At 40.9% G+C, this 26,523-nt stretch overlaps 1 protein-coding gene across 4 annotated transcripts in view; it reads right to left on the minus strand.

Annotated features, from left to right (window-relative positions):
• ubr3 (ubiquitin protein ligase E3 component n-recognin 3) overlaps positions 1-26,523 on the minus strand; it is a 325,538-nt gene extending 299,015 nt beyond the window's left edge. For all 4 annotated transcript variants that reach the window (XM_078228378.1, XM_078228377.1, XM_078228376.1 and 1 more), the window contains exons 1-2: positions 26,389-26,523; positions 23,672-23,839 (exon numbers count right to left, since the gene is read on the minus strand). In XM_078228378.1, coding sequence (XP_078084504.1) covers positions 23,672-23,839; positions 26,389-26,467 — 247 coding nt within the window. In that variant the 5' untranslated portion in view covers positions 26,468-26,523. The remainder of the gene's footprint in view (positions 1-23,671; positions 23,840-26,388) is intronic.

Here is a 26,523-nt window from a genome sequence, read left to right on the forward strand (position 1 = left end):
GGCCATGGTGGTCCTCAGGTCTGCTTTGCCATTTAATACAATTATGGCTGGTCTGATCTTGGCCTCAGCTGCACTATCCTACCTGTTCCCAAAACCCTCAACTCCCCTATCATTCAAAAATCTGAATACATTCAAGACAATGACCCAGCCTCCTCGGTTCTTTGGCGAGTATTCCACCACACTCCTAGTATGAACTTTGTAGGTGGTGGAAAGTTTTTGGCATGTCAAGACGCAGGATTCTCACCACTGAATTTCCAGCTTCTGGCTTATTCGTGTAGCCACAAACTTTATATGATTGGTCCAGGTAAGTGGTCACCCATCACATTGATGGGAAAATTCAGTACGGGTAATGCTACTGAATTTCAATGGGAAGTGGTCAGTTTCTTTCCTGCTGGAGATGGTCATTGCCTGACGCGTGTGGCACAAATGGTACTTGCCACTTATCAATCCAGGCTCTAATGCTGTCCAGATTTTGCTGCATGCTTATGGATACGGACTGCTTATTATCCAAGGAGTTGCAAATGTAATGGGACACTGCAAACATCCTCATATCTGACCTATGATTTAGGGACAGTCATGATGAAGCAGCTGAAGGGTGAGCTATGGATACTTCCCCAGGGCAATCTACAGCGATGGCAGGGGTCTATGACTGCCTCCTTTGTGCAAGCTCCAACCAAGGAAGTGCTCTCCCCCCACTCCCTAACCCTCCTCCAACTCCCATTGACTTTACTAGGGTTCCTGATGTTACACTACGTAATTTTCCACAATCTGCTTAAGACTAGCATCCAAGATTTTGGGGGCATGAGGAAGAGGCAAAATGGATCATCCATTTGGCAACTCTAGCAGGAGATGGTAATTAACATAAAAAGGAAATCCAAAAAATTTTCACTGGCATATAAATAGTCAGGGAGTAGCTGGAGGCAGAGTGGGGCCTATTAGGGACAAAGAGGATGATATATGCTTCAAGGCACGGGTCATAGCTAGATAACTTGTAGATACTTAGCAATGGTGTTCACTAAGGAACAGGACACAAACAAAAAAAAAAGTGGTAGAATTGGAGATAGTAAAAGTAATGGATGGAGCGAAAATTAGTAGGGAGGATGCATTGGAAAGACTGGCAATGTTTATAATGAGCAAGTCATCTGGTCCAGATGACTTGTATCCCAGGTTGCAAAAGGCAGTGGGTATGGAGGTCTTCCCAAGTGGATGATCCATCTTGGCCTCTTCCTGATATTCCCATGATCACAGATGTCAATCTCCAGCCAATTAGATTTACTCCACATGCGATCAAGAAACAATGCCGTGAATATGCCAGGGGATTGGAGTGTAACAAATGTGACACTTGTTTAAGGAAGGTGTAACGACAGTCCTAGTAACTTTCACCCAGTTAATACAATGTTGTGTAAGGTTTTAGAAACAAGGAGAAGCTTTAAGTTCATTAGGGAAAACCGACATGATTAACTGATGAACAGAGAACATTGATGAAGGGAATGCAACAGATGTGGTCTCTCTTGATATTAAGAAAGCTTGACAAAGTACCAGTCAAAAGGCCGATTAACAAAGCTCACGAACTACGAGGATCACTGTCAGTTTGGATAAAAGAATTGGCTGAAAGACAGATAACAGGAAATAGTGGTAGATGTTGCTTCCCCTCCAGTAGTTCTCAGTAGTTCTCCACTATTCCTCAGAAGTCAGTGCTAAGACTACAGCAAGTAGGTCTATTATATGTATAATATTTTGTTTTTGTTACAATCCTGTTAGGAGCCATTAGCATTTCAAGAGAGAGCTGAATAATTTGTTTTAAATAGAACTACGCCACGACATTTCAAATTTTAAACAAACTTTATTTGACACAAAAGACTTAGAACAAGCAGTAGTAACTTAACAATATGGTTTATAACTCCCCTGCAAGAATTCTCTTATGCTTCATGATTAAATTATTTAACTTCTGTCAGGATCACTCAAGTATCCCTGCTACAATTCTCTAATTTTCTTTGTTTAATACCTCTTGACTGTGGACGCCTCAATCCCTCATTCTGGTTGCATTCTCAATGCTTCCCAGCTAATTCTGCAGATTACTTTCTTTGCCACAAATCATAGAAACCCTACAGTGCAGAAAGAGGCCATTCAGCCCATCAAGTCTGCACCGACCACAATCCCACCCAGGCCCTACCCCCATTTCCGTACATATTTAACCACTAATCCCTCTAACCTACAGACACTAAGGGGCAATTTTTTAGCCTGGCCAATCAACCTAACCCGCACATCTTTGGACTGTGGGAGGAAAGTATTTTACGCAGAGGGTGGTGGGGGCCTGGAATGCGCTGCCGGGCAAGGTGGTGGAGGCGGACACACTGGGAACGTTTAAGACTTATCTAGATAGCCACATGAACGGAGTGGGAATGGAGGGATACAAAAGAATGGTCTAGTTTGGACCAGGGAGCGGCACGGACTTGGAGGGCCGAAGGGCCTGTTCCTGTGCTGTATTGTTCTTTGTTCTTTGTTTTTGTTCTTTGAAACCAGAGCACCCGGACGAAACCCATGCAGACACGAGGAGAATATGCAAACTCCACACAGACAGTGACCCAAGCCGGGAATCGAACCCAGCTCCCTGGAGCTGTGAAGCAGCAGTGCTAACCACTGTGCTACCGTGCCGCCCACAAGGCTCTCTCAGGACCATTGTAGATTTATTCCACTAGCTGCAAACTAGAGCAAGTCTTCCAAGTCTTGCTTTAGCTATCTTCTCAGTGAGATGCAGACTGCCAGAGTCCAAATTGCAACTACATTATCTGGAGCAAACAGATAAATTAAACAAAAAACGCCCACCTCCCATAGCACATCTCCATGACAACGTGACGCATTTTGGGATATCAAACAGACCCTTGTGATCCAAAGTAGTAAACAGATTACAACCTTCCCGATTTACAAGTTTCTTGTACACCCTTTAATCATTTATATTGCGAATGAATGGGATTGTCCTTTTGTGACGATGGCCCACAAAGAAATCCTCATGTTTGTAAAACTCTCATCTGCAAAATTCCATACGTAATGTAGCTTGTTTATTGAAATAAGTAGAGACGCTTTAGCCGCATACAAGACTTAAGAATTAGCCATCTATTTTATTAAATGCAACTAACTTCAAGCTTGTTTGAATTACATCAACTTGAAAGTATGGTTGACAAAACTTATGGGATCTTGGACTTCATAAACAGAGATGGGAGTACAAAAACAGCAAAGTTACGCTGAACCTTTATAAAGTTCTGCTAATGCCATAACTGAAGTATTATATCCAATTCTGGTCACCACACTTCGGAAAGGAAATAAGGGTCCATGAGAGGGTGGAGGGAAGATTTGCCAGAATGGCTCCAGAGACTATTTTAGATTGAAAAAGCTGAAGTTGCTCTTCTTGGAGCAGGGGGCAGACAGCAAAGTGGAGTTGAGGCCACAACCAAATCAGCCATAATCTTATTGAATGACAGAACTCAGAGTTGAATGGTGTACTTTGTCCCCAATTATTGTGTTCTTGTCTGAGCAAAGGAGATTATGGGGAGATTTGATAAAGATATACAAGATTATGACATGGCTTCAATAAGGTAGACAAAAACGAAAGCTGTACCCATTAGCTGATGATACAAGGACAAAGAGGAAAAAAGATTTATAGTTTTGGGCAAAGGATGTAAAAGAGATGCGAGGAAGAGCCTATTTTTTCCCCACAAAGTGGTAATGACCTAGATGTTGCTGTCTGTGTGGGTGTTGGAAGCAGAGAAAAAAAAAAATCAATGCTTATAAAAGGAAACTTAATGGTTACTTGAAGGAAATAAACTTGTAGGGCCACTTGAATACAGTGAGGGAATGGGACAGACTAGATTGTTCTACAGAGAGCCAGCAAAAAGTCAATAGGTTGAATAACTTCCTCCTGTGCGGTTACGACTATGACAAGATAAAATAGGCTTTTCCTCATATTGGTTCTCTCATCATGTACAGACCCAGTTCATGCCCTTCAGGACTCACTAGCCCAGTCTGTAGTGGTGCTGTCATTCTTGGTGGTGGACGTAGTCTACCACCCAAGTACATTGTATGATCTTGCTACCCTCAGTGCCTCTTTCAAGTGGTTTTCAACAACTCTACCAACTTCGGCTGCACTGAGTTAGGATGAATATTGAGCACGATCCCCACATGCTTAATTAAACCACCATGTCTTGATTGAACTGCTCAGCACAGCAATAGGTTTCACAAAGTAAACAAAAAGTAGCACAACTAATTGTATACCTTTGTCATTAAAAATGTACTTGTCTTATGAGCGTTCCAGGGAAATTTTAACAAAACCGGAGCAGGGCAGCTGTAAAAACAAAAAAGAATTGACAGCCGCTGCTGAAACTTCAGAATCACTTGAAGCTAAATGAGATGTCTGTCCACATTGTAATTATAGTTCATTTTCAAGACAACTATCTAATCAAATCAGCTCTCTTTTCACTATAGATGTCGATTAACTTCCTATGCATTTTCAACATCTCATCTCTTATTGTATCAGAGTTAGTTTTCACAAAAATATGTACAGAACTACCTAGGTCTATCATCCTCATAAGTGTGAATGCAAAGATTAACATTACAGTGGTTCAAATTCCACTTTTGTAAATCAGCAGCAACTGAATAATTACACACTGTCAACTGAATGAGAAAAATGGGTACCTAAACATCCAATGATAAACTACTCAAGACTAGTGATAACGACCAATCCTCAATAACACACAGAAGCATAGAAAATAGGAGCAGTATTCGGTCCTTCAAGCCTGCTCCACCATTCATTATCATCTCAGTATCCTGTTCCCGCTTTCCCCACCATATCCTTTCAACATTATCCTATCCAACATTAAGGGCATTTAAATGGTCATTGGATAAACATATGGATGATATTGGAATAGTGTAGGTTAGATAGGCTTTAGATTGGTTTCATTGGTCGGCGCAACATCAAGGGCCGAAGGGCCTGTACTGCGCTGTAATGTTCTATGCTCTATCTCTTTAGCTCCATGAGCTATATCTAACACCTTTTTGAAAATGTACAATGTTCTGGCCTCAACTGTGGTAGAGAGTTCCGCAGGCTCAGCAACTCCCCTCAACAGCCATTCAGATAATAATCTGCCTTCCTGTTTTTGCTATCAAAGTGAATAACCTTGCATTTATCCACATCATACTGCACCTGACATGCATTTGCCCAGTCACTCAACTTGTCCAAATCACACTGAAGCCCCTCACAGCTCACCCTCTCACCCAGCTTTGTGTCATCTGCAAATTTGGAGATATTATATTTAGTTCCGTCATCTAAAACATTAATATACCTTGTGAATAGCTGAGGTTCTATCATCAATCCTTGTGGTATCTGAACTAGTGACTGCCTGCCAGTTGGAAAAAGGCCCATTTATTTATTTATTTCTTTCCCATCTGCTAATCAATTTTCTATCCATCTCAATACACCATCCCCAAGCGCACACGCTTTAATTTTATCACACTAATCTCTTATGTTGGACCTTGTTGAAAGCCTTCTGAAAGTCCAAATAAGTCAATCCACTGGCTCCCTCTCATCAACTCTACTGGTTACATCCTCGAAGAATTCCAGTAGATTTGTCAGGCATGGTCGGTGCAGGCTTGGAGGGTCGAAGGGCCTGTTTTCCTGTGCTGTAATTTTCTTTGTTCACGATATCCCTTTCGTAAACCCACACCGACTCTGTTCAATCCTGCCACTGTTTTCCAAGTGCTTTGCTATTAAATCTTTTATAATGGACTCTAGCATTTTCCCCACTACTGAAGTCAGGCTGACTGGTCTATAATTCAGTTTTCTCTTTATCTCACTTTTAAAATAGTGGGGTTACATTAGCTACCCTCCAATCCACAGGAACTGTTCCAGAGTCTATAGAATCTTAGAAGATGACCACCAATGCATCCAGTATTTCTGCAGCCACTTCAAGTACCCTCGGATGTAGATTATCAGGCCCTGGGAATTTATTGGCCTTCAATCCCATCATTTTTCCCAATACTATTTCCCTACCAACACTGATTTCCTTTAATTCCTTCATCTGTTCCCCACCATTTCGGGTACATATGTGTCCTCCTTTGTGAAGGCAGAACCAAAGAGTGTATTTAACTGGTCACCCTGTAAAACCTACATTTGTCTTCACCAATATTTTTCTCTTCACATACGAGAAGCTTTTACAATCAGTTTTTAATGTTCCCACAAGCTTACTCTATTTTCCCCATCTTAATCAATCCCTTGATCCTCCTTTGCATTCTAAACTGCTCCCAATCAAAATCATAGGATCCCTACAGTGCAGAAAGAGGCCATTCAGCCCATCGAACCTGCACCGACAACAGTCCCACCCAGACCAATCCCCATAACCCAACGTATTTATCCTGCTAATCACACTGACACTAAAGGGACAATTCATCTTAATCAACCTAACCCGCACATCTTTGGACTGTGGGAGGAAATCGGAGCACCTGAAGAAAATCCACACTGACACGGGGAGAATGTGCAAATTCCACAGTTGCCCGAACTAGGCTGCCAATTATTCCTTTCTCATTACACAATATCCAGTCGAGGATGGCTTGTTCGCCAGTTGGTGCATCAATGTATCTGGCTAGAAAGCCATCCTGTACACACTCTGGGAATTCCTCCTCTACAGTATTGTTACTAATTTGTTTGGCCCTATCTATATGCAGACTAAAATCGCCCATTATTACATAAGAACATAAAAACATAAGAAATAGGAGCAGGAGTAGGCCATCTAACCCCTCGAGCCTGCCCTGGCATTCAATAAGATCATGGCTGATCTGATAGTGGTTTAGTTCCACTTACCCGCCAGCTCCCCATAACCCTTAATTCCCATATTGATCAGAAATCTATCTACCTATGACTTAAACATATTTAACGAGGTAGCCTCCACTGCTTCATGGGCAGAGAATTTCAGAGATTCACTACCCTCTGAGAGAAGAAGTTCCTCCTCAACTCTGTCCTAAACTGACTCCCCCTTATTTTGAGGCTGTGTCCTCTAGTTCTTGTTTCCTTTCTAAGTGGAAAGAATCTCTCCGCCTCTACCCTGTCTAGCTCCTTCATTATCTTATATGTCTCTATAAGATCTCCCCTCAGCCTTCTAAACACCAACGAGTACAGGCCCAATCTACTCAATCTCTCCTCATAAGCTAACCCCCTCATCTCTGTTATCAACCACATTACAGATCTTCCTTTATCACATACATCTTTAATTTCCTGTTTAATGCTATCCCCAACAAGCCCACTATAGTTTGGGGGTCCACATACAACTCCCACTAACTTTTTTTGCCCTTTGGTGTTTCTCAGTGCTACCCATACAGATTCCACATCATCAGAGCTAATGTTCTTCCCCTTGGTATTGCGTCGATTTCCTCTTTAACCAACAATGCAACCCCACCACCTTTTCGCCTGTCCTTCCTAAATGCCCTTGGATGTTTAGCTCCTATCCCTGGTCACCCGTAGCCGTGTCTCTATAATTCTGACTATATCATACCCATTTACATCTATTTGCACAGATAGAATCTAAACTGAACTAACTAAATCATTCAAAGTTTTTTTTTAGCTGCATCTCTGCCTTAACAAACTTCTGATTCCTATAATAAGGCTAACATAATAAAAGCTTTGTTTTAATCTATATACGAGATTAAATTTATCCGTATTGCTATCATACGTTCATTGAGATTACTTCCAAGGTTGTCAACCTCAACTTCTCAAAAATCTAGAATTGAAATTGACACTCTTCTCCCAGAGGAGAGATGCCCTCAGTTCAGTGGCCTTACAACTATGCCTCTAATATACCAAAATTCCAATCTGAATATAAGTAATATGCCAAGTTGCCCTGAGAACATTAGAAGAAGGACTATAATCTGAAGTACATATTTTCACATTCTGCATTCGGATTTTTGAGCAGCTTTGTTTTTCCCAAATTATTCAAAACGATTCATAGAATAGAATCCCTACAGTGCAGGAGGCCATTTGGCCCACTAAGACTGCACCAACTCTCCAAAAGAGCGTCTTACCCAGGCCCACTCCCTACCCTATCCTCATAACCCCATGCACTTACCCCACTAATCCACCTAACCTACAAATCTTTGGACACTAAGGGGCAATTTAGCATGGCCAATCCACCTAGTCTGCACATACTTGGACTGTAGGAGGAAACAAACCGGAGGACACCCATGCAGACATGGGGAGCATGTGCAAACTCCACATAGACACTCACCCACGGTCAGATTCGAATCCGGGTCCCTGGCACGGAGGCAGCAGTGCTAACCACTTTGTCACTGTGCTGCCCCAATTCTACAACGTGTGTTCAAAAAATTACTTTTTGGCACATTCCTAGATTGAAATTATAATTTGATTACACCAGCTATTCGCCTTCAGAATACAGAGAAATAAGTTACTTGGAAAGAAAATTCACTTTTCACGATATAAACATCAGTGTGCCTTTTCTCATTTTACCGAAGTTAAAAAAGCCAGAAGATGAAAAGCTATTGTTTGACATCAAAACTACTTTTCAAAGTGTGCAGAGGACTATAGATAGTTTAAGTGAGTGGGCAAGGGTCTGATAGATGGAGTACAGTGTTGGTAAATGTGAGGCCATCCATTTTTGCAGGACTATTATTTAAATGGTAAAAAATTGCAGCATGCTGCTGTGCAGAGGGACCTGGGTGTCCTTGCGCACGAATCGCAAAAGGTTGGTTTCCAGGTGCAGCAGGTAATTAACAAGACAAATGGAATTTTGTCCTTCATTGCTAGAGGGATGGAGTTTCAAAACAGGGAGGTTATGTTGCAGCTGTACAAGGTGCTGGTGAGGCCACACCTGGAGTACTGTGTACGCTTTTGGCCTCCTTACTGGAGAAAGGATATACTGGCACTGGAGGGGATGCAGGGGAGATTCACTAGGTTAATTCCAGAGTTGAGAAGGTTGGCTTATGAGGAGAGACTGAGTAAACTGGAACTATACTCATTGGAATTTAGAAGAATGAGGGGGGAATCTTATAGAAACATATAAGATTATGAAGGGAATAGATAAGATAGAAGCAGGGAGGTTGTTTCCACTGGCAGGTGAAAGTAGAACTAGGAGACATAGCCTCAAAATAAGGGGGAGCAGATTTAGGACTAAGCTGAGGAGGAACTTCTTTATTCAAAGGATTGTGAATCTGTAGAATTCCCTGCCCAGTGAAGCAGTTGCGGCTACCTCATTGGATGTTTTACAGGCAAGGATAGATAAATTTTTGAACAGTAAAGGAATTAAGGGTTATGGTGAGCAGCAGGTTAAGTGGAGCTGAGTCCACGATTAGATCATCTTATTGAATGGTGGTGCAGGCTCGAGGGGCCAGATGGCCTACTCCTGCTCCGAGTTCTTATGTTCAATGTTAAAAAAAGATTAATCATCTTTGTTGAGATAAAATGGCAGCTAATGTACACCACCTGTATTTTTTGTTTTAAAAATTCCAAAATTATTTGATTTAAAAATAACCCACCAGTGATTTTCACAGAATTAAACCACAGGATTTTCTCCAAACTGCTACCAAACTTCAGTTCATCTCACTACACTGCCATACAAATCTGAAAAAATTCACTCCCTCGTCTCCTAACCACAGCCCCCAAAATTACAAAGGCACGAAATAGATATATTTTTTGAAACAGCATAATTGACGATCAGTACGGTGGTGGTGGAGGGGGCGGGGTGTCATGGGGATAAAGTACTGGATATTGAGAATTTGATGGGACGAGTGAATAGTGCAGAAGGTGGACATATTCATGGAAATAAGGGAAAATTTGGCAACAAACATTTGGAGAAAAGATGGCATTGCCTCCTGGAGATTTGGGAGACCAAAGCATTTTTTTGTTAAACACTGCAATAAAACCACAGCCAGCACTTGACTGATTAGAATCATAACATATAGCATAGAACAAATTCAACCAGTTCAATGTGCTGTGTCAGCTCTTTTGAAAGCGGTCCAATTTAGTCCATATCGATGTTTTTAACCAAACCCTGTAAAAGTGCACGTCCAATTGCCTTCCAAGAGTTTCTATGGAATCTGCTTCCACTATCCTTTCAGGGAGTGCATTCCAGGCCTCAACAACCTTGTGTGGAAATAATTCTCATTTCCCCTCTTGTTTATTTGGCAATGTCATCTGTGCTGGTTTGGCCATATTCATTGCATGGATGATGGCTGTAAACCCAAATAATTTCTATACAATGAACTGGCCACTGGATCACTACCTCCTGTGTGCAAGCAAGATGAAAAGATTTCGGACATTGACAATGATGACTATGAGGCAATCTCTGATGGTTGTGAACTCAGGAGGTTTGCTGCTTGGAAAGACCCCTTGAAGATGCAAGCAGAAACTCAAAGCTCAGCTGACTGAGAGGAGTGAATACAGAAAACAGAGGCCTGCAAACTGCACACGTTCTCAGCCCACTGTCTTCCTCTACAGCAAATACACCAGAGACTGCCATGCCAGAGTGCTTTTCCAGAGTTACACTAGACAATGCTCAACACAAAGTTGACCACCAGCAAATGCCACACCAGAACGGCTTTCCTGAGTCATAGGGACAATATTTAACAAAGTTAAATATTGTAAACCAGTGTGTAAAAGGACAGAAGGCTGCCACACAAGTTTGCAAGTCTAAAACTGCTGGCTACTGACCCACTTGTCAGAGAAAATAATTATTTTAATGAAAATTATTCCATTTTTAATCCCTCCATTAGATCCCACTATAACCTTCTCTGTTCTCAAGAAGAACAATCCTAGGCTCTCTAATCTGTCAGCATAACTAAAAGCCTCATTCCTGATATTCCCTAGAAAAACCTCTATACCTTCTTAAAAGACAAGAAAAGATCTATTTTCTCAAGTGTGGTGTCTAGAATTGTAGGTGTTACTCAGCTGAGGTTTAATAAAGGAACAAATAATGGTTTATCTGTTACTTACAAAGTGAAGTATGCTATAATCTTTTCAATCACTTAATCAACTTGCCCTGTCACCCTCAAAAGAGTTGCGAAAATGTACTCCAGGTTCCTCTACTCTTACAACCCACTCTAAAATAGTACCATTACACAGCCTTTCAGTGTTGTTTCCCCAAAATGTATCACTTAATGCTTATTAGTAATCACCATCCTTTTAATTGGAAAATAGAAGCACATGGTGTTAAGATATGTTCATCAAATGTAATTTGAAAGTCCATAGACAACATCTATGCGGCACGGTAGCACAGTGGTTGGGGCGGCACGGTAGCACAGTGGTTAGCACTGCTGCTTCACAGCTCCAGGGTCCCGGGTTCGATTCCTGGCTCGGGTCACTGTCTGTGTGGAGTTTGCACATTCTCCTCGTGTCTGCGTGGGTTTCCTCCGGGTGCTCCGGTTTCCTCCCACAGTCCAAAGATGTGCGGGTTAGGTTGATTGGCCAGGTTAAAAATTGCCCCTTAGAGTCCTCAGTTGCGTAGGTTAGCGGGATTAGCGGGTAAATATGTGGGGGTAGGGCCTGGGTGGGATTGTGGTCGGTGCAGACTCGATGGGCCAAATGGCCTCCTTCTGCACTGTAGGGTTTCTATGATCTAATGCATTAACTTCATCAATTCTCTCTTAACTTGTGATCAGATTAATCAGACATGGTTTGCCTTTAAGTAATCAATGCTGCTGTCTCTCATTAAACCAAACTTCTTAGAAGGGACGTGAAGTGTATTGCCACTGCTGCTGCCTGCAGTTACCAGGTTTCTTCCACTCCTCTTGATTAAAATTAATTTAAGATTGGCAATCAAGTCCTCTTGAATCATTTCCCATAACCAAGGAAAGTGAAAGATTATGGACAGAGCTTTTGCCACCCTTCCTTCCCTCAGTAACCTAGAATACATCCCAAATGTACCATGTGAATTGTTAATTTTGAGTGATGCCTTCCTAAAAAAACACCTTTCAATCCATTTTTATCGCATCCACCATCTCTACTGCATCAATCTCATCCTCTTCTTCTGTGAAGACAGGTGCAAAATAATCAGTGCTTTAGTCATGCCTTCTGCTTGTCAACATGTCAATTGTTGTCTCTAATGGGCCTCACTATTCCTTCCCATCCTTTACTTTTTATATTCACAAAAAATTATCCTTTTACATTAGCTCATTCTCTCCCTTTTCAATTTCCCCTACATTCTCTGAACTTGCCTGGTTTTTGACTATTTCTGTACCAGACATTGGTCATTTTTCGGTTTTATTTTAACTTCTATCTCCATTATCATTCAGGAAGCTCTAGCTTTGGAAACCCCGTGTACTAACATTTCGAAACAAATTAAATCAGAAGACCTCCATATTCTGTACTCAGTGCAGAATCCAAAGAATACAAAGACACCCCTCCTCTAGGATTGTGAGCAGTTTCTGCAAACATGCATTTAGTTTTGTAAAACTGTACAGCTGATGACTTGCATCCACCCATATGAGATTTCCTCTCGCCAGCACTTGTTAAAACCAGCAAGGTAAATCTGTAACCTTTGCTCACTCACATTTTTCATAAAGTATACATTAACTATATACATAACATTCAGTGGGTATACTATTGCCAGTACGCACATTGTACAAAACCTCACTTAAAACATTTGACAAATGGAATCACATATTCACAATAGCCCATGTTTCAGCAGCTAGATCCCAATATCAAATTCTACTCTAATCTAAGATTTCTCAAACTCTGCAATACCAATTCATGAGAAATCATCGACCTGCATTAGACGTTGGAAAGATTTCCGTTATGTTAACCAATAAAACATTGGGGGTCTGCTTTTAGGTGAACACAACTGATTTTCAGCAAAGTATCACTCAAAAAAAAACCTTGGAATTTAACAACTGTTTTTATTTTCATAGTTTCTCAAGCTGAAGGGCAACATCTCTTATTCTCGCCATAGAGCATATTATAAAAACTAGCTCCATAAGAATACTCATGAGTAAGATGAACATTGCAAAGCATTGCTAAAAATGACTAGCTTTATGTTCTTTGGGTCACGCAAGGATAGAAACAGAAGAACACATTTATCCATATTTAACATTCTTAATGTTTATTTACCCTTCAAACATTCTTGACTTCAGGGTGTTTCATTATTGTACTTAACTCCAGTCCACCAAAACTAGCAACTGAGCACATTATCAGTTCAGGTGATCAATCAACGTACATGGGCCACGATTCTCCCATCCCGCTGAGCTAAAAAATTAGCATAGTGGGCCGGGAGATTCTCGCGTCAGCTGATTCGCATGTGTTCCCGCCACGATAGCATCTCCTAGCACCGGATTTCTGGTGGCGTCAGCTCCACACCAGAAATCGGCGGGAAGGGGGCAAATATATATATTGGGGGGGGGGGGGGGGGGGATATTAATTCAGTAAGAATGACCAAAACCATGATTGATAAATACGGTCTCATCATCACAACCCATTACCATACTTGGGTCTTTCCAGTTCCAATGGTCCTCTCTTCTAAAGCACCCCAAATATCCTGGAGTTAACTTTGTCTTAAATGGTATCTGACACAATTCCAAAGTGCTCTCGTCCATCTTTCTACGTGCAAAGCAATCAAATGCGCATGGAAAAAATGAAGTAATTTTCGTAGTTCGAGAGCAGGACTACTGCTCTCATCGTGTATGGATTTCATTTTTGATGAGACTTTGTAGAAATGGAATTGTTATTTTTGCATGGATCGCCTCGTCAACTTGCAGTCTTGTTCACCAGCTAGAGTACTTAGTTGCCTACTAATGATTTCTTTCCACAAAGTCCGTTGCTAAAAATGACTTTTAGCTGCAGTGTTGATGACAATCCTGTTTTCACACAAGTCTCTAACTTATCATTCAAATTGTCCTGCAGTTAGATAGAAACTTCGAGTGTCCAAAGTCCAGTCCCTATTTATTTTTCCATGCTTCTCTCTATAATATTTTGTCCTTACCATGTTTTATTGTAGAAAGGCTAATTCTTCTATCTTAATCCCACACCTTTAGATCCATGGCAACTACCTTGTTAAAGGCATGTATCATTGGAAGGCTTACAATAGGAAGCAGAGCCAAGCTTGGATTTTCTTTTACATTTTCAATGTATCGCACCAATTTCTTCTATTTGCTTCGTATGCTCCAACTACACTCAACTTTCTACAAATTTTTAACCATTAGCAAAAATGGTGAGTAAACAGTTCACATAACTTTAAGACATTTTTTTCTGTTTATCACCTGATGCTATCAGGTTTTGCTGCGGGGATGCAATAACACCCGGACTGTAATTGTGTAGTAAACTTCAAATCAGCAGACTTTCCAAAAATGATTGTATTTTCATATTCCATGTCAAGTTTCATTTGTGCCTTGGTCGTAGGTTTACCAAACAGCAGAGGTACCCCATTAGAGATATGTCAGTACATAGAAAATGGTTTATTTGGGCTACTTTACATGAAAAAGCAACTATTTAGCGATCGCTGTCATCACCAAACCTAGAACAAATAGTACTTGTACATTCCTTAACCTATCCTTAACTTGGGGCGGCAAGGTGACACAGTGGTTAGCATTGCTGTCTCACAGCGCCAGGGACCTGGGTCCGATTCCCAGCTTGGGTCACTGTATGTGTGGAGTTTGCACGTTCTCCCCCTGTCTGCATGGGTTTCCTCCCACAGTCTGAAAGACGTGCTGGTTAGGTGCATTGACCCGAACAGGTGCCAGAATGTGGCGACTAGGGGAATTTCACAGTAACTTCATTGCAATGTTAAGGTAAGCCTTACTTGTGACTAATAAATAAACTTTACTATCATCAATCCCCATTTAGTGAGTAAAGATAACATTTCAGACTGCCAAAGTATCAGCACTACTTAATACTGCACAGTTAAAGGAGTCTATGACTAACACATTTATCACAGGTCTAAAACTCCCTGAAGTCAAACAATTTATTCAGGTCATATTTTCATCCTCTTGCTCAGAATTTTCCTCATCATGGATCACTTTCAGGAGCCTACTTATGCGCTTTTGACAGTTCACTGCATAGTGATATTCTGAATATAGCTGAAGTAGTTATTTAACTGTTCCATGGGCATTCATTTACCCACAATCATTGTTCCAATTTCATTTTGTGCTATAAAAGCCAGATAGGTCAAAAAGTCTGGTCTTTAATCCTTCCATTGTATTGACCGCTGCATCTGGTATGTGGTGCATTTTAAAATCTGATAATCCTCATGTTCTCTTGTGCCACTGCAGAATGTTTCATTTGTTCCATGAATTCCCAGGAATTATTCTGAAGTGACAGACATAATTCAGAGTCTCCTTCTCAAAGAACCGAGCACCAGTGACCATAAAAGACATCTCATAATGTCATCTTTCTTGGAGACATCATCCAAAACTCCAACAGAAGGTCCAAACCATTATCATTGTTCAACTGAAACATCTATCTTACAGAATACCTCTCATTGTACTATTTGTAGGAGGAGACAAAGTCAAGGCCACATCTTATTACCTCTTTGGTGGAGTTGTAACCAATGTCCACATATTCACTAAATTCTTCCGCTGGTTATATAGCTCAGAGTCCAACAAATTCGGAGGTTGATACCTCAATGAAAACTTGCTTTCTGTCAATTTCCACAAATGGCCACTGGGATTTTAGTTTTGTTTGAAAGTTTTTTAGTTTTTAACCATTACCTTTAGGCAATCATCTTCTGCTACTGTGTTGTACACCAGAAAGCCAGGCACTAGAATGTAGAACTGAAGCTGATTTTTTTGTTTTTAAACACTTTTTATAATCTACTTAGGGGTGCATGGTTTTATTTAAGCTCTAAAACAACCAGTGTTACACACTGTTCCTACTTATAGCACCACTCTTGAATCTCCAGTTAATGCCGACCATTTGCAAACAACTAATCTACATTTAGCACTGGTTCCCTCCTAACTTCCAAATTAACTTAAACCTTCCCCAAGAGCACCAGATAAGCATCCCATGAAAATATTAAACCTAGCTCTGTTCAGCTACAACCCATCTATTTATACAGGATCCTCCTGCCTCAGAGCGAAAGTCAATGCACCAAGAATCTGCAGTTCTCTCTCGTTCATCATGTCAACCACGTATTCACTTCAAGTGAACATCCTAGCATGTGGCAGTGGGGGTGATTATGTGATTACTACTTTGAGGTCTTATTCTTTCATCTTTAACCTAGCCTCTGAAAGTATATCTTAACCTTTCTATTTTTGTCATTGGTTCCAATATAGACCACAACTTCTTGATGTACCCTTTCCCCCTCAAGTGTCCTACACCTGTTTAGTGACACAATATTTAAGAGTTCCTATCAAAATAGAGGTGATAGAATCATAGGATCCTACAGTGCAGAAGGGGGCTATTCGGCCCATTGAGTCTGCACCGACCACAACCCAACCAGGCCCTATCCCCATAACCCCATGCATTTACCCTAACTAATCCCCCTGACACTAGGGTCAATTTAGCAAGGCCAATCCACCTAGCCCACTGAGGGGAAAAACTGGAACACCTGGAGGAAACCCACGTAGACACGAGGAGAATGTGCAAACTCCACACAGACAGTGACCCAAGCCGGGAAACGGATCTGGGTCCCTGGCACTGAGGCAGCAGTGCTATCTACTGTGCCACCGTGCCGCCCTTTGATGTTAATCAAAACCTGAAGTTGGAAAAAACAGAGTAAATTTATATTAAAAGGACATTTCGTGATAGAAATGTTAGTGCAGCTATGAATAATAAGAATGTTTATTTGCTCGCTATTAAGACAGGTGGTAATCAAACCATACGAGTTGACCTTGGTTATTAGCAAAGACTGTCATGACCTCTGGTGTCTATACTTATAGAATGGTGAGAAGAAAATTGTAGACTAAAGTGTAATAATTCAAATTAAAATGAGGAAATATTTTCATGTTCAGCTAGCTCATGGCTTTGCACTCTCTCTCAACTAAAAATGTTAACAATTGCTAACCTATGAAGCTTTACCTGAAAAATTCATTCTGCAGATTTGTTTTCAAGTAACTTGGAGAATTTCAGATATCCTCTTATACACAAGATGATGTATCCTTCCAGTTATGAATCAGGTTGCCACTATCCTACTGACACATGATGGAAAATCCTGCACATGCTCAGACTGTGCCATCACCCTGAAGCTGAAAACATAACATCTGTTGGTCAAATTAGCAATCTCAAATAAAAATATGAAGTGAAAGTGGAATAGGCAAACTAATCCGGGGAAATGAAGATTTGTGACCAGACTGGTGGGAGTTGATGGAGCTGATTAGGTAAAGGAATCAAAAGGGTCAGGACACAGGAGAAATATTCCAAGGGCAAGGAAACACAAAGGTCATAGGGAATCAGAAATGGAAGGAGATAGAGGGCACAAGTGTGCAAAACAAAATGTCAAAGAGTCAAGGGTACAGCAAGAGCAGGGAAGTGGTTTAAGTAAAAGGAACAATACAAACTAATAGTATTGTTATGTAGCTATGGCCATAGAAGCCACATTAACCCCATGCCAGTCATAAAATTTGATCTGTAACCATAAAGATCTATCTTTCCCATGCCAGCCACTACCTCTTACCCTCATGAAGGAAAAACTTAGGTGCACACTGAGAGAAGATAGCAAGAAAGGGGAAAAACTCTCAGATAAAGACAAGTACATAAGGCACAGGAGAAAAAAAAACAAGCAATGCTGCAATCCTAGTCAAATTCTTTGTACCTGATTGACTTCTTAGTCCTCCCAGAAAATTTAATTTCTCAACCGATACAACAGAATAGTTTTCAATGGTAAACAGCATTAAATTCAGTAGGTATAATTAAATTACAATGTACAAGGCTGTAATAACCTCGATTCTTTAATGCATTTGTCTGCAATTTTCTTCCCACTATTCTTCACCATTCTACTAGTACAGACACCACAGGCCATGACACACCTTGCTAAAAACCAAAGTCAACTTCTTCTGGCTCAAGTGCCAATTTCCACCATGACTCTCCAATTCTACTGGATAGCCACTCTACATTACCTTGTTAAATGTTCCTCCTTTCAAATGGCTCCCTATCCACAATGGGCTTGAAATCCAGACATTGGATTAAGGATGCTCCAAGCTGACTTTATGCTACCTACAATGCAATTTTTTTCTAACCACAGGACCCAAGACTTCATCCTGATCCCATCTTTCACAATCACGACTTACCTTCGACCTCAATTCCTGACACACCCATCCAAACAAAAATATATCCCATCCCCCATCCACTACCAGATCATCTCGGCTCCTTTATTACCAAGCACCCCTTCCGTCAATATGCCAGCTCAGATCACTATGATAGAGACCACTCAGCTGCTACTCTGCTTTTCACACAAACCACATCTCCACCCAGTTCACCTCTCATGCCACCAAGTTGATCTTGCCCAAAGCCCTTTCCTGCTCCTTTAATTCCATTCTCACTAATCTAACATTATAAATGGTTCCTACTCAAGTACTGCCCCCTGCCTTTTCAAAAATGATTGCGTCCCTCTTCAAAATCCCACTGACACCTGTACTCAGAACTTACTGCACCATCTCTCCCCTCACGGGGAGGTTCTCCCCGTGTCTGTGTGGATTTCCTCCAGATGCTCCAGTTTCCTCCCACAGTCCAAAGATGTGCAGGTTAGGTGGATTGGCTATGCTAAATTAACCCTAGTGTCAAGGGGATTAGCATGGTAAATATGTGGGGTTACGGGAATAGGGCCTGGGTGGGACTATGGTCGGTGCAGACTCGATGGGCCAAATGGCCTCCTTCTGCACTGTAGGGATTCTATGATTCTATCTCCTTTTTCTTCAAAGTCCATGAACATGTCACCTACTAGATCCACAAACATTTCCCTATTTGAATCATTAAAGCCATTTTAGCCTCTTTCAAAATCAAAAAAAAAGCCCATAAAAGGCACAAACAGCATAGAGTCATAGAGGTTGACAGCATGGAAACAGGCCCTTCGGCCCAACTTTTCCAAAACCACTAAGCTAGTCCCAATTGCCCGCCTTTGGCCCATATCCTTCCATACCCATGTTACCCATGTAACTGTCTAAACGCTTTTTAAAAGACAAAATTGTACCCGCCTCTGCTACTACCTCTGGCAGCTTGTTCCAGACACTCACCACCCTGTGTGTGCAAAAATTGCTCCTCTGGACCCTTTTGTATCTCTCCCTCTCACCTTAAACCTATGCCCTCTAGTTTTAGACTCCCCTACCTTTGGGAAAAGATGTTGCCTATCTCGCTGATCTATGCCCCCCCCCCCATTATTTTATAAAGCTCTATAAGATCACCCCTCAGCCTCCTACGCTCCAGAGAAAAATATTCCCAGTCTATTCAGACTCTCCTTATAACTTAAACCATCAAGTCCCAATAGCATCCTAGTAAATCTTTCCTGCACTCTTTCTAGCTTAATAATATCCTTTCTACAATAGGGTGGCCAGAACTGTACACAGTGCTCCTTCCTAAAGGTGGCTTTAAGTGAATAATTAACAACCTTTTTTATTCAACCAACCGGGAACTTTAACTAAACCAGTAACAATTTTAATTAAAGGATGGTTCGACTGAAATGCTGTTCAAATAAAGATAAGGATCATTTAGTACCAAAACAGTAATAACAGAATCTTAGTCACTCTCAAAAAAACTAGATACAACATATTTGTGGCTGATGTAACTCTTCATTCTTTCTGTAGCATTTGACAGTCTACAACTCCTCTCTCATCGTACAGTTCGAGTAGGATTCAGTCAATGATACTTAAAACAATTACTTCTCTTCCTACACCATTATCTTGCACCATCCCCAAAAATCCTCTGGGCCCTCTTCTCCTCATTCTACCCAGACGATATAGTCTGCAGACATAGGATCAGGCTCCATGTGTTTACTGACTGTAAGAAGTCTAACAACACCAGGTTAAAGTCCAACAGGTCTATTTGGTAGCAAATGCCGCTAGCTTTCGGAGCGCTGCCCCTTCGTCAGGTGGAGTGGGAGATGTGCTCACAAACAGGGCATACAGAGACACAAACTCAATTTACAGAATACCCCAGTCTGTATCCCAGTCCAACGCCGGCATCTCCACATCATTTACTGACTGTATCCAGCTTAACCCCTCCATTACCTGTCTTGACCCTTCCAATGCTTACGTGCATTAGTAGGTGTTTTGGCAAAAAAAAGTATTGGATTAACTTCAATTGCCTCCAGTTAAATACTGGGAAAATAAAGCCAACCACAAACTTCATACCTTGCCAAGTCCCTCCCGAGACACTATTTCAGATCAAACCAAATTGTTCACAACTTTGGCATCCTATTTATCAAACTTAGCTTCTGTTCCTCAATCATCTCCACCACAAAGATAGTGTTATACCTCTTCCTTATCATCCACTTGACATTCACAACAAATCTGCTGTTGAAATCCTCACCCATGCCATAATCTCTAATGCTTTCATGGATGACGCATCTCCCTTCACCTTCTGGAAACTTAAGTTTACACAAAATTATTTTGTCTCAACATTAATCTGAAGCAATTTCCATTCACTCATCACCCTCATTGACCTACATTGGCTCAAATTAAAATTGAAAATTACCACTCTCTTGTTTAAGACTGACTATTCGCAACTTCACGACCGCCTTCATCTCTGCAACCTGTCCCCGAAAACTATCCTTTCCTTTAACTCTGGCCTCTTTTCTATTTCTCTCCACCCACCCTCCCTCCTTCCCTCCCCCTCCCCTACCCAACAATCATACTTTCAACTGTCAGTTCTACACTCTGGAATGTACTTCCTAATCCCCTTTGTCACTCCACATTCTCTCCTCCCTTAAAGGCTCTCTTTAAACCCACATCTCTGACCAAGGTTTAGATTATCGCTCCTAATATCTCCTTTGGTTAGGTGTCCACTTTTACGATTACACCCTTGTGAATCTCCTAGGGACAAATTCTACAAAAGGTTCCATATATATTCAAATTGCTATTGTGCACTATAGAATATAGAGCTTCATTGGTAGCTTATAGTAGACAATGCAGAGGCAGTCTGTTTTCTTTCTTTCAGCTTCCATATGGCTTTGCAGCAAAGTCACACATTTACCTTTGGTTGGTATCCCACCATCTGCAAGGAGATGATGGGAATGCAGCCTTAGAACTTTGGAAAGGTCAGAAAAGAATATCTCTTGCTCTTCTTTTGATGGCTGCCTTTCTGGAATTAGCTCGATCAAAAATCCCACAGTAAAGTTGTCCTTGCTGGTGGTGTGGGATGATTTCTGACATCATTTGCCAGGCTGACATTTGCTTTATAGCTTCTCAAGCCACAATAGTGTGATTACGTGAACATATGCCCAAAGCTAGTAGCGCCACTTGCAACTATCAGTTAGTTTCCCACTTGCCGTGGCTGATGTTGAGGGCTTTTGTGTCTCTCTTGAAAGCACCCTTGAATCCGAGCAATGGGCATCCTGATCTCTTGGCACAGGCTACTTCCTTTCCAAACTTTCTGTGCTTGATTTGCACTAGCATGCTGGGCCCGAGATTTATTAGTGACTGTGTCTTTCCATCTGATGCCAAGGATGCATCATAGACACCAGAGATTGAAGTTATTGAGTCTTTCTGCTTGATGGGTGCAAATTGTCAAGGCTTTGCTGCCATACAGTAATGTGCTGAGGAGAAGGACCTTGCAGGCAAAGCATCTTGATCCTGTGGTCTGTTTATTGTATTTCCATGCCAATTTGGTTCGTCGGCCAAAGTTGGTGGCCACATGTGTGAGCTCTTCATCAAGGGACAGGTTATCTATCACCATGGATTCAAGGTAGCAGAATTTGTAGACTACTTCTAATGGTGTGTAGTTGGGTCAGATCACAGGCAGAGACAGGACATTGTCTGATAATTGCAGTTTTCTTGGCAATGATGGCAAGGAAGAATGTGACAAGCATGGGGAACAATCCATGAGCCTTTCTGTCTGGGCAACTAGCAGTAACATCAGATTACCAGAATTCTCTGATCCAGGTATGCCACACTTCACCTTAGCTTTGGCTTTCAGTTTTGTTAGTTGAGGAGAGTCTCATCTGATTGTTTGGAAGTACATTCCTTCCATGTCGATAAGGAAAGCATAAGTCAGTAGGACATAGAAAAAATATATCATACATTGTAGGAGCTAAGACACAGTCCTGGTTCACCCATTCTTGATATCAAAACTGTCAGTGGCGTGTCAATAGTTTTACCATAGGGTGATGTTATGCATGATCCATCCAAGTTTTATTCTTTCATGGAATGTGGGCATCACTAGCAAGGTGAGCATTTGTTGCCCAGCCTTAATTGCCCTTAAACTGACCGGCTTGCTAGGCCATTTCCGAGGGCAGTTAAGAGTCAACCATTTTGCTGTGGGTCTGGAATCGTATGGTCAGCCAGACCAGTCAGGGCGACATATTTCCTTCCTTGAAAAGGAATCAGGTGTGTTTTTATACCAATCAGGTCATCATTGGACTTTTAAATTCCAGATATTTTTATTGAATGTAAATCCCAATTTTTGCCATGATGGGATACTAATCTAGGTCCCCAGAGAATCACAAAAACAGAAAAGGCTGGAAAAACTGATGTGGCAGCATCCACATGGAGAGAAAAGTTAAAATTTTGAGGCTGCTTGAACCTTCTTCAGAAGGAAAGAAAGGGAAAACGTGATTATAAACAAGAGGGGTAGAACAGCAATTAATGGGAGCAGGAAAAGATTGAATCAAAGATTCAGGGAAACTTAACAAGTGACACACCCAAGGTCTACTGTGTTCACTGCTCCAAATTCAGTCTCCTCTACACTGGGGAAATTGAGCATGGACTGGGTGACTGCTTTGCAGATTCCCTTTCATTCAGCCTGCAAGCAGAGTGTTTTCATGCCCATCTCTTGGCCTGCTGCAATGCTCCAGTGAAACAAAACACAAAGCGGAGGAGCAGGAGCGCACACATGCCCATCTGTCTCTTGTTCTTTAGTTTTGCATTCAGTGAGCACTGACTTTAGTTTTCTTATTAACACATTCTATCCTATCTTTATCCCCTATCAGCAAATTCTTTAGTCCTTAATGCTACTATTAACACGTCCTTTATCTTGTGTTCATGTCATCTTTGTCAATCTCTCCTTAGCTTCGACCTATCCCTGAACTTCTATTCAGCTCCACTTTCTCCACCCCCTCTCCCATTATATAATCCATCACTTTTCACCCCTCTTCAGCTCTGAAGAGCCATACAAACTCAAAACGTTAACCCTGTTTCGCTCTCCACAGATGCTGCCAGCTCATGGGACACGTTCACCAATCAGAATGCTTCCTACGCGATAACCTTTTGGCCCAGCAGGTTTGCACCAAATTAAATCGCGAGATAGATACATTGAAGGGCAATATAACCTAAAGAAAAAGTGTTTTCTATCCTTAAAAAGAGTCTCTGCTGGAAGTCATTCATGCACAATTTAAGGTTATTTAATGGCTAACTTTAGTGCAGTAAAACCCAATTATACTCAAACTTGCATTGTCCCACATCTTTTATTAGGTGTGCTGTAGAGCCACATCAACTCTATCCAAATAAGACTTTTGAGATTTTCTATTGTACTTTGTAAAATCATTTCAATAAATTGAGAGTTAAAAGGTTTGTAATGTCAAGCCATTTTACAAACCAGACTTACAAAGGTCACCAGAGCTAAGGTCTTTGTATATCTGATGATTAGTAAGAACTCTCGTCAAGATGCATCGCATTGCTCCTCCCATCTTGGTCAGATCTTCAAGAAGAGAAATCAGGGGTTCCATCTGTTGGAGTGTTTTCTGAAGATCTCTCTCAGTTGCTGGATCAGAAACTATGGGAGAATCAGAAATAATGATGATATTTTGAATAAAATAAGCTCATACCTGCATCATGCAGCGTAGCCTTAAAAATAGGTGATGTGCCAACAACTGTGCAAGTAGGTTAATCCCAAAGCAGTAAATCAAATTTCACTTCTGTATACTTTCCTGAAAATTCATCTACCAATTACAAAGAAAAAGGATTATAAATTCTACACTAACCACATCCAGCTCGCCTAAATCAGTAATTCACCTTTCATACAGAATATCAAGTCATATTGCAAAATCTGTGCATTTTAAATTGGACAGCAATAAGCAACATGGTGACACAGTGGCATAGTGGTTAACACTGCTGCCTCAGTGGAGACCTGGGTTCGATTCTGGCCTTGGGAGACTGTCCATATGGAGTTTGCACATTCTCCTCATTTCTGCAAGGGTTTCCTTTGGGTTCTCTGGTTTTCTCCCACAGTCCAAAGACGTGCAGATTAGGTGGATTGTCCGTGCTAATTTCCCCTTTAGTGACCAAAGATTAACCATGGTAAATGCATTGATGTGGGGGGGAGGGTCCAGTGTGTGGGTGGGCCCGAGCAAAATGCTCTGTCAAAGAATCTATGGGCCGAATGGCCTCCTTCTGCACTGCAGGTAATTCTATGATTCTAAACCATGTTCCATTCTTGCTACAGAGACACAAGGGAAACATATATGCCTATGAAGCACATGAGAAGACTGAGTTAAGAGGACAACCCGAATACTTAAGTCTTGAAAGGAAGTAAAAGCATTTGTTGTGCTATACACAAACATTAAGTGGAGAAGAGTTTCACCCTAAGCAATATTTTCATGTTAATCTATGACAGGTCAAAAAAATACAAGTACAAACTGTTAAAAATGAAGTTTAGGACTAATAAAGGGTCATATCAGAGCACTCAATGATATAGAAAAATATCTGGATAGGGCTGTGGAAACAGGAATCATTCCAGTAACAACTGAATGTTATATCACAGGAGCTGCTATTCAAATTTCTGTGAAGTGGGAAATAATCTTATTTGATAAGTTACTTATTGATAAATTTCACCCTTTGCTCTCTCCTGATAAAAGCATTTGGCTTTATAAATGTCATCATTCTTTGAAATTGTGCACAAGATCATTTTCATGCTTATTTTTCTCCTCCCTAGCCCAAAGGACATGAAGGATAATAGTATTTGAGAAATGAGTCAACTCGGAACAAACCAGGAATCACTACCTTGACCACAACATAGTACATGGATTTAGATATTAAAATATTGCTGCATGAAAATTCTTCCAAGACATCTTGAGCAATTAAAAGAAATAAGTTATATAAAATTACTATGAATATACCATTTTTTTGGAGACTATTTTCCTGTGTAATTTAATACATATATCTTAAAAGTCAACCCATTTTTTAAAATCGCCATCAAGTTCTTATTCCATCTGTTTTGTAAGGTTGCAGGTGGCTGAGTATATTTAAGATAGGGATCAATACACTTTTGGATACCAAGGAATAATGTTACTGACCCTTCTTCCACCAGAAAGAGTTTCTCCTTATTCACAATTTTGAACACCTTTATCAAATCTTCTCTTAACCTTCTGTGCTTGGAGAGCAGCCCAAGCTTCGCCACATAAGTGAAATTACATCCCCACTACTCTCAATAAATCTTTTCTGCATTTGTCAAGACCTTGACATCCTTACAAAAGCATAGTACCCAGAATACACCAGCTGAGGCCGAACTAATGTTTTATAACTTGTTTAGCAGAACCTACTTACTTTTGTAATTGATGCCTCTATTTATAAAGCCAACGACCCTATGTTTTTTTTCAACTCTCCTAACTTATCCTGCCACATTCAAAGATCTGTATCCACGCACCTCTAGATTTCTCAATTGGAGTACTTGGTTTATATGAACTCTTCTCACACCACAATATTTCTTCTTGAAGTCTGCTAATATCCTCCTCTTTGCTAAGTACGTCTGAATTTTGCAAATTAATTATCAGCTCTTATTACAAATCCTGGGGAACAGCACTGGATAGTTCACTCAACAACAATGCACCATTACTTCCTGTCTTTTTCTATGTGCACTTCCATTATCTCTTTAATCCCATATTTGAATTTTGTTTTCAAGTCTATTTTGGTGCTGTCAAATGCCATTTCAAAGTCCATATACACAATTACACTACCCACATCAACCATTTCCATTATTTCAAATAACTATTCCAGTTGTTTAAACAAGTTGTTGATTTACATTTACTAGTCTATAATTTTTAAGTTTCTTGTATCTAAGTTTCCCTGCCACTAACATTAGGCTGACTGGCTTGTAATTATCCATCTTTTTTTGAACATTTGGAATTGTCCAGCTCTCTAGCACCACCCCCATCCATATCCAGGGAGAATTAGAGCATTGTGGACAGAGGCTCTGCAGTTTCCACCCTTACCTAGGCTGTATCCCATCCAAACCAAGTGACTTTTTTTTTGCTTTGAGCATGTTTTTTTTTAAATGCTAGGAAAGAATACTGGAAAAATAGGTATAAAAACAGACGGTCACCATACCTGGTTCACTATAGCCATCCCGTAAATGCTGAATGAGACGGAGGATAACTCGAGGAAGCAAATGTTCAGACATCATCATCAGTTCATTAGGAACAGAAGGAATATTTGAATTTGTTGCAGACCGATGCCTTTTAC

This window comes from Mustelus asterias, chromosome 14 (assembly GCF_964213995.1).
Source record: "Mustelus asterias chromosome 14, sMusAst1.hap1.1, whole genome shotgun sequence".
NCBI lineage: Eukaryota > Metazoa > Chordata > Chondrichthyes > Carcharhiniformes > Triakidae > Mustelus > Mustelus asterias.